The sequence below is a fragment of the Microtus oregoni genome, unplaced genomic scaffold (assembly GCF_018167655.1).
Source record: "Microtus oregoni isolate MIOR12 unplaced genomic scaffold, Mior012 000019F_ref0000042, whole genome shotgun sequence".
Lineage (NCBI taxonomy): Eukaryota > Metazoa > Chordata > Mammalia > Rodentia > Cricetidae > Microtus > Microtus oregoni.
The window spans coordinates 10,220,170-10,229,448 of NW_024543078.1; the positions used below are offsets into that span (position 1 = coordinate 10,220,170).

Consider the following 9,279-nt stretch of genomic DNA (forward strand, 5'->3'; position numbering starts at 1 on the left):
GGTTTAAATAGTATGTTTATTTGGACTCATTACTTAGGAATTATAACTCCATGCTGCCAGGCACCTGCCCCTTACCGTTGCCTCCATCCACAGCCTGTAACCATGCTATAAGCTCACTCTGCCACAGAGGTGCCCGTCCCACTGTGCGGGGCTCCCAGGGGCTCCACACTCCTCGGGCAGATGTGAGCCTGTCCGTGCAGCCCAGAGGATTGAACTCTTGAGGCGGGACCCTGTTCCCAACTAGTGTCTCTTCTATTGCCAGGGGCTCAGAAAGAAATGGGTTTGGGAACATGGGCATGAGACAGCCACACCAGGCCAAGGATGCTTTTATTCAGGAGAGCTGCTCCATGGCTGCAAGCAGCTCAGGCCTCAAGACAGATGTGGCTGGTTCTGCTCCTGCAGCCCTCATGTCTTCCAACACAGAAGCATCCCAGGAGAAGGTCAGCAGGGCAGACGGTACCTGCACACAGGCAAAATGTCACCCAGGGTATGACCATCCATCCCTATACCACTTTCTCCATAGGATCCCTGCAGTCTGATCTTTAGAAGTACCCTCCCCCACACTGAGAGGCCCTGGCAGTAGGAAAGTGATCCAAAATGCTAAAACCTGTGAAGTACACCCCAGAGCTCACCAGCCCACATTCATTCAGGGCCAGGGCTTGGTCTTCCACCAGCCTCTGCCCTCCTGAGGCCCGCAGCTCAAAAGGCAACCAGTCGTTCTGCAGTGCCTCGCGCACAAACTGGAAGAGCACGGGCAGCCGCTCCCTGGCGTAGAAGGTGCCTGTAGGATACAGAGCATGAGCTAAAAAGTACTGCCAACATCCGGCCCACCCTGAGCCAGTCCCAGGCCACACACCCTGCAGCAGGCAGCCGTCCGGCAGGCGCACGCGCAGTAGAGCATAGGTGTATTTGCGCAGCTCCCGCTGCTCCTCCTTCTCCCGCATGGCCTTGGTCCTCAGCGAGCTCAGCCGCTCCACAGCCTCGGTTCTGTGTGGAGTCAAGCATGGTCAGGCTGCCACCTCGGGAATTGCACCCCTTCTTCCCCTCCTGACATGGGCCTACCTGAGCCTCTGTTCGCGCTTTACCTCCTCGGCAGTGAGGCTAAAGAAGTCGGCAGGGAGCTCGAAGTGTGAGGCCAGGGCCGAGGGACGGAAGACGCGGCGCTGCCGGTCCAGCGTAGCACGCACTGGCTCCGCATTCAGCAGCTGCCGCTTATGCTGCTCCAGGCTCTCCGGCTGCGCCCGTGCGGCCTCACCCAGCACATAGAACTCTTCGGAGCCCTCTGCAGAGGGGTCACAGCTGTCCCCGTGTTCTGCGCACCACCCTTGCCCCCTCCCGCCTGCCTGGCTGCCCACTCACCCTGATCTGGAACCGGCAGTGTCACCTTCCTGAAGCCAATGGCTTCAAAGAATTCATGGGTGCCCTCTAAGCAGTTGATGCGCTCCTGGGGACAAGGCACTCATGTCAACCTGGCCGCAGGGCCGGGACTGCCTGAACCGCTGTAATTGATACCAAGCAGCTCCCATTGGCACCAGGCTAAAGACCCATAGCTGGTGAAGGGTGGGTAGCTCTTGGCTTTATGGATGCATTTAAGAAACTGCTATGGGCCGGGCGGTGGTGGCGCACGCCTTTAATCCCAGCACTCGGGAGGCAGAGGCAGGCGGATCTCTGTGAGTTCGAGACCAGCCTGGTCTACAAGAGCTAGTTCCAGGACAGGCTCCAAAGCCACAGAGAAACCCTGTCTCGAAAAGCCAAAAAAAAAAAAAAAGAAAAGAAACTGCTATGGGCACTAGCTGGGATGGCTGCACCTATAAGCCTCACATGTGCATTTGTAGGACAAGTATTCAGTTGAGAGAGGCTGCTCCGGGGAGACAGGTCCCCAACCCCAGGGACTCTCAATCATAGAACCTACATCCCAGGACACACGTGGTGGAAGGACAGAGCCAGCTCCCACAGTTCTTTTTGCTCCACACTCGTCCTATGACTCATGCACCCATATGTAAATTAAATACATGTATGAGAAGAAAAATGGTGGCATGCCTGTATCCTAACACTTTGGAAGCTGAGGCAGGAACATTTCCCCTAGTAGGTTAGGTTGGACTGCATACTGACATCTGATGTCAACAAAAGTAAAATGACCACAGACAACCGAGCAACACTGCCAACTGTAAGATGCCAACCCCATGCCCAGTGACCCCGGGACAGCCTGTGGCTGTAGCACACCTGGAACACCTTGTTCTGTAGTTTGATTTTCTGGTACCTTTCCTCCTCTGGATGCAAATGGATGTTGTCCAGGTACCTGTGGGGGGCAGAGGTATACACAAGTCATACCTCACGCTCCTTCCACCCCTGGGCCTCACACAGGGAGGACCACCCCCAATGCTCAGACCCCGTGGGTAAAACTGAGACTCACTTGGCAATGGTATCCACTCCCAGCTTCACCCGGTCCCGGTCTCTGTTAAATGTATGTATCTTCATGATAGAGGCAGCCACAGGGTCTGTGGAGAAGTGCTGGGGGAGGGGAGGACATGCTGAGAGCCCCACAATGCAGGGGAATGGGCAGAGGGGCAGCAACTGCAGTTCATTGGTTCTCAGGTCACTGCAGTGTAAACTGAGGCCAGCTGTGAGTGCTTGATAGACGGCAAGGAGCATGCCTTCAGTGGAGGCCACTGTGCCTTTTACAATGATGAAAAAGCCAAGCAGGAAGAGGAGACAACATGTCCCTTGTGGCCATACAGCTGTGTCTTGTGAACCATAATGGTACCTAGTAGAAGTTCCCATAGCTGCCAATCATGTAACTCCCAGATGCCGGACCTGTAACTGTGAGAAGCCAGGACCATGGTGGCTACAGTGGATGTCAGGTAGCAGAGAGGGACAGGAGCCTGCCATTAACACCAGCAAATCCAAGAGGCCGGTATGATGTTGGAACCCAGGAATACACTGTGGTGGGCTGTGGGGTAAGGCAGTATTGGGGTTGCTAATCATGAGCAATCATCAGGAGACCCACAAATGGGGGAAGTCAGACAGCTGCCAGGAAGAGAAAGCCACAAGCCAAGGATGAGAAGCCTCTAGTTGCTGGGGAAGGCAAATCTAGAGCCTTCCCAACCTGAGTTTACCCCAGCAAGTCTGCTGGACTCCTGCCACCACAGTTCAGGACAGAGATGCACACTGAACCTACCAGACACTGTCAAAGCTGGTTGCAGGTATGTGGATGTCCCCTTATTCCCAGGGTTTTTTTTTTTTCATTTTTTATTTACTTATTGTGCATGTGTGTTTATGTGTGTGTGTGTGTTGCACAGGGTGACCCAAAATTCACAATCCTCCTGCCTCAGTCTCCTGAGTCATAGGACAACAGGAATGTATCACCACACCTGACTTCCCTCTATTTTCTGAGTCTTCTATACTCTATGCCTCATGTGTGGATGGGGCAAAAACATGGGGTCAGATCATTGGCCCTCAGAGCACTCGCCAGGTGCAGTACTTAGAATAAGAACGGCCACCACTGGCACGTATATTTGAAGGCTTAGTCACCAGGGAGCAGTGCTATCTGAAAGGATTAGAAGGATGCAGAGGTATGTCACTGGGGGTGAGTGTGGAGGCATAAAAAGCCCTTTACAGAGCTGGTGGTGCACACCTTCAATCCCAGCACTCAGGAGGCAGAGGCAGGTGGATCTCTGAGTTGGAGTCCAGCCTGGTCTACAGAGTGAGTTCCAAGAATACACAGATAAAACTCTGGAAAACAACAACAACAAAAAAGCTCACGGCAGGCCCTGTCTCTGTCTCTTCCTGCATATCAGGACGTGCAGTGCTCAGCTACTTCTCAAGCACTATGCCTGCCGCCACGCTCCCTGCCATACTGTGAAAAGACTGAGCCTCTGGAACTGTAAGCCAGCCCCAGTTAAATGCTTTCCTTTGCCCGCTGGAGAGATGGCTCAGTGGTTGAGAGCATTGCCTGCTCTTCCAAAGGTCCTGAGTTCAATTCCCAGCAACCACATGGTGGCTCACAACCATCTGTAATGATGTCTGGTGCCCTCTTCTGGCCTGCAGACATACACACAGACAAAATATTGTATACATAATAAATAAATGCTTTCCTTTTTAAAAGTGGCCTTGGCCACTGTGTCTCTTCACAGCGATAGAATAGCAACTAAGACACCAGACTTGATGGGCACCTGTGGTACTATGTGTCCAGGGGTTCAGGCCACTCACCGACAGGATAGCCTCCTTGATATGCGCATCTCGCTGGTCCTTCTTTAAGGTGACGCCTGTGAGTGGGCAGATGAAATACACACCAGGCACTGCCAGGTGGGGAGAGATTTCCTCTTTGGGTTCAGGTACCTGAAGACAGACAGGATTGGGGGCTCTCGCAGCTGACTATATAGACCCATGGCAGTCACCTCCTTCCAAAGGTCCTTCACCCCGCGGCCACAAGGGCTGCTCATGCCAGGTTCTACAAGAGGTTCTTCCTCCCCAGGCAGTACCTGCCTCCACACTACCCCAGATAATCCCCAACAGATACCATACCACGTTGGTTCCGGGAGCCCCTGGGCTGTTGCTGGAGGTGGCTTCGGCCTGAAGTTCCTTTCTCACTGGGAGTTGGAGAGAGTGGGAGTTGTAATGGGACAAATGTGAGAACCCCAACCTGAACCCAGAGGCTGAGCCATACCCACCACCCACTGCTGCCTTTGTGAACCTCTTCCCGGTAACACACTCTCCTCTAATTCTCACCCTGGTTCCGGATGGAGTCCTGAGATGTGGGCCCACGGGACCGAGGCTGCTTCTGTTCCAGCCGGGCCAGGGCAGCAGCGGCTGCCATCTGCGCCTCATCAGTGGGGCCCTGGCGGGGCTGCCGGAGGCCCAGCTGTGGTGACTTTTCTTTGGGATTCTTCTCTCTGGACAGACATGAGGACCCAAAGAGCGTACTGGGACTCCCACCTTGCAAAGAGGTGCATAAATCACAGACACCGGGCCTCCAGTCACCATCCCCTCCCTTATCATCAACCTCCATCATGGGAGCTGCCCCACTATTTGTAGCTGGACCTCCCTTCTAGCCCTGGCCTAAGGCCCCTCCTCCTCCCGACCACTAGCCCCTGGTTGTCAAAGGCCCACCTTCTCTACCACCCTGCACAGCCCTACAGACTTCTTTCTGGTAGCCTAGAGCTGTCTCCAGCCTCAACCCCACCCCTTCTGGGCAGCTCCAGCAGCCCACTTACCCACTTGCCATGCACCCATGCCTCACCTCCCTCTTCAGCACGCACAGCTCTCCAGAACCTCCAATGCTTCTGCGAGTACCCCAGTTGCCAGGGTCCCCAAAGACATCCCGCCCCTTCCTCCCAGGGCCTTCTAGGTGCATGCACCCCAACCTTACTCATCAACAGTCTGGAGTTCTCTGACCTCCACACTCCTCCAAGACCCTCCAATAACCTCTCCCTCCCCAACAGCACCCAGAGTAGCACACTAAAGCCCTCCCACACTCCACACCCCCTACAAAGGAGGCAATATCTCACAGTCACCTCCCTTCTGTCCCGCCTAGGCCTCGCCCCCAGGGGGATCCTTCCACCAAACCCCTGACGTCGCATCGCTCCTCCCCACAAGCCAGGACCAGGAGTCTCCAGGCCCAGACCACCTCCCATTGCCCACCAGCCCGGCCCACCCCAACTACACCACGCCCCGCCCCCTCTCAGGCCACGCCCACGCCCCCGGCGCTCCTAGGCCACGCCCATCTCCGAACCTCGCCCACCCATAGGCTCCCCTGTGCACCGCTTGGAGGGGTCTCGGGCACCCCGCCGGCTCCCCACGGTCCCTTGCCTAAGTTGTTCCCGCCGCCCAACCGACGTCACGCACCCTGCGGAATCCGTGAGCTTCTGGCCGGGCCCTGCGCTCTTGAATTTGATGTCAGCCTTGATCTCCTGGAAGAACTTCTTCATGGCGGCGGCGGCCCAGCGGCGAGGGCCGCGGGGCGGGGGCGCAGGGCCCGGGTAGGGAGGAGCAGGCGGCCAAGCACCGGAAAGAAAATATCACGGCGCCGGAAGTCCCGCCCGCGCACGTGATAATCGCCTCGCACGCACCTAGCGTGCGAGGCGCCGCCTTCCTGTCTGCCGACGCCGTTGCCAGGGCGACGGACCCGCCTCCCTCAGGACCGCGGCGTGCTGCCAGGGGGCGCTAGAGAACTCGCAGCCACCGCGCGGCCTCCAAGTGTCCCCTGTAAAAATTAGGCTGTATATGATGATTTCAAGGCCAGCCTGGGCTAAAGAGAAAACAAGCCTGATGGGAGCACGGAATCTCTTTTGGAAGGAACAAGACAGAAAAAAAGGAGTTGACAGAGGGATTGGTGCAAGCAAAGTCAGAGCTGGCCCTGGACTACTCTGCTGGGGAGGTAGGTACCTCATCACTTGCCCAGCATATGTAAAAGCCTAAGTTTAATCTGCAACATTTCCAGTGTTCAGTGGTGGGTACACTGAACAAAAAAGATGGATGCTCTGGGCATACTGACAGTCTGTGATTCCTAACTAACAAAGGAAATGCTAATTGCTTCTAAAGCCTGGGGCCTGCAGGTCTCACTAGGTTAATTTCCTAGCTCCAGAACTTGCCCTGCAGAGGTAATAGAGGTAAATATTTTACTTAACTTGTGAACTTAAGATGGCATAAACAAAATATAGGTCTCAAAATACAGGTCTTTGCTTCCAGCAGAGGACCTCATGTAGCCTAGGCTGGCCTTGAAACTCTGATCCTCCTGCCTCTGCCTCCCAAGGGTTGAGGTGACGGTTTTGTGTCACCCTGACAGGACAAGTGTGTGTGTGTGTGTGTGTGTGTGTGTGTGTGCAGTGTATGCACACATGCGGTATGTGAGGGTGTGCATGTATGTTATCTGTACAGAGACCAGAGGAGGACGATGGGCGACCTCACCCTTCAGCTTATTCCTGGGAGACAGGGTCTCTCACTAAACCTGGCGCTTGGCTGGCAAAAAGCCACAGCCATCCTCTGGTCGCTGTCTCACACAATCTGGGCAGTCCTGAGCACTGGAGTGTCAGGCAGAACTGACCCAGCTCTCTGTCAACTTTTTAGGTCCTGAGAGGTCCATGCAGCATAGACAGCCCACAGCTATTAGACTGTTTTCCTTTGAGATTGTACATAGAACTGTTATGCCCAAATCCGTGGGTCCCCACAAAAGCCAACAAAGGAGACCAAGTCCCATATGTAAAAGCAAAGAGCCTTTATTTTAATCAAGGAGGTCGGGTAATCTCGGCCTGCCAGGCATTGTCTCAGGGTAAATTATTGAGACTCTAGACTCCATTTAAATTCATCGGTGACCAGAGTCCCAGGTGATAATGGTTGGAGGAAGAACTTCCTTTGTGCCCAGACTGAGATTATCATGGCTGGCCCTCACAAGAACCTAAATACATAAATAAGTAAATAAATAAAAACAGAAACAGCTTTTTTGTTTTATTTATTTATTTATTTAGTTTTTCGAGATAGGGTTTCTCTGTGTAACAACTCCAGCTGTCCTGGAACTAACTCTTGTAGACCAGGCTGGCGTTGAACTCACACAGATCTGCCTCTCTCTGCCTCCCGAGTACTGGAATTAAAGGCATGTGCCACCACTGTATGACAGAAACAGTTTTTTATGGTGTGAGGATTCTGTCGTGGAAGTTCCAGAAATCCCAAGGATCAAACAGTTCAGGATAGGGAAGTCACTAACACTCACTAACTCCATGGGATTTTTTGCGACTGCAGAGAGCTCACGTTAGGAAATATTCCTAACAGGGACATGTTACATTGCAGACCCTCTTTTACAGCTGGAGAGACTGAGACACTCGGCACAATGTGGTTTTTGTTCATTATGGTATTGCATAGTTCGTGGCATGACATATAGTAGGTGCTCAATTACTGCGTTGTAAATAAAATAAGCACTGGGATGGGGTTCGGCGGGTGGAGCACTCACCAAACATGCAGGACACCTGGGTTCCATCCCCAGCACCGCAAAAGCACTTGGGATAGAGTCAGAAGAGTCAGTTCAAGGTCAGCCTTAGCTACATAGCTATTCAGAAACTAGCCTGGTCTAAATAAGATCCGATCAAAAAATAAAATCAATGGAGAGCTGGAGAAATGACTCAGAGGTTAAGGACACTGACTGCTCTTCCAGAGGTCCTGAATTCAATTCCCAGCAATCACATGATGGTTCACAACAATCAATAATGAGATCTGGCCGGGCGATGGTGGCGCACGCCTTTAATCCCAGCACTCGGGAGGCAGAGGCAGGCGGATCTCTGTGAGTTCGAGACCAGCCTGGTCTACAGAGCTAGTTCCAGGACAGGCTCCAAAGCCACAGAGAAACCCTGTCTTGAAAAAACAAACAAACAAACAAAAAATGCTGAAAAAAAAATAATGAGATCTGGAGCCCTCTTCTGACCTCTTCTGACATGCAGGAAGAACATTGTACATATAATAAATAAATCTTAATAAAGAAATAAATAGACAATGAATAAAACTAAAATACAGTATGAAGAACTGGAGAGATGGCACAGTGCTTAAGAGCTGCTCTTCCAGAGGACCTGATTTCAATTCCCAGCACCCACACGGCACCTCACAACTGTCTGGGACTCCAATTCCAGGGGATCCAGCTCCCTCTTCTGGCCTCCTCAGGCACCAGACATGTAGGTGCATACATTCAAGCAGAACATACATACACATAAAAGGATATTTTTTTAATTTAAGAAAGGTGGGTGGAGGGGCTGGAGAGATGGCTCAGTGGTTAAGAGCATTGCCTGCTCTTCCAAAGGTCCTGAGTTCAATTCCCGGCAACCACATGGTGGCTCACAACCATCTGTAATGAGGTCTGGTTCCCTCTTCTGGCCTGCAGACATACACACAGACAGACGATTGTATACATAATAAATAAATAAAATAAATAAATATTTAAAAAAAAATAAAAATAAAAAAGAAAGGTGGGTGGAGAGATGGCTCTGACTGCTCTTCCAGAAGACCCGGGTTCAATTCCCAGCACCCACATGGCAGCTCACACCTGTCTGAAGATCCAGTTCCAGGGGATCTGACACCTTCATACCCATGCACATAAAATAAAGTTAAATAAACCACAAGAAATATTTTAAAAAAAGAAAAGGTACAGTATAAAAGAAAATGGAAACCAGGCGGTGTTGGCCCAGGCCTTTAATCCCAGCACTCGGGAGGCAGAGGCAGGTGGGTCCCTATGAGTTTGAGGTCAGCCTGGTCTATATAGCGAGTTCCAGGACAGGCTGCTGGCTCGTCACAGCTATCTTT

General features: G+C 52.6%; 1 protein-coding gene across 1 annotated transcript; it reads right to left on the reverse strand.

Annotated features, from left to right (window-relative positions):
• Position 1: 1 nt before the first annotated feature.
• Ubxn6 (UBX domain protein 6) lies at positions 2–6,023 on the reverse strand. The gene is made up of 11 exons (XM_041669280.1): positions 5,845–6,023; positions 4,729–4,892; positions 4,525–4,589; positions 4,210–4,338; positions 2,414–2,511; positions 2,224–2,299; positions 1,360–1,444; positions 1,063–1,282; positions 857–987; positions 633–781; positions 2–460 (listed from the first exon to the last, which is right to left on the reverse strand). Exons 1-11 carry the CDS (start codon positions 5,925–5,927, stop codon positions 332–334), a joined length of 1,329 nt encoding a protein of 442 aa, XP_041525214.1. The 5' UTR covers positions 5,928–6,023; the 3' UTR covers positions 2–331.
• Positions 6,024–9,279: the final 3,256 nt, after the last annotated feature.

Bases quoted from the DNA above. Each gene is read 5' to 3' on its own strand.
- Ubxn6 (XM_041669280.1), bottom strand. From the start codon at position 5,927: ATGAAGAAGTTCTTCCAGGAGATCAAGGCTGACATCAAATTCAAGAGC. The intron at 988-1,062 runs GTAGGCCCATGT...GACTCCACACAG, and splicing joins AAGCGCGAACAGAGGCTCAG to AACCGAGGCTGTGGAGCGGC. The intron at 782-856 runs GTGTGTGGCCTG...TGTATCCTACAG, and splicing joins GGACGGCTGCCTGCTGCAGG to GCACCTTCTACGCCAGGGAG.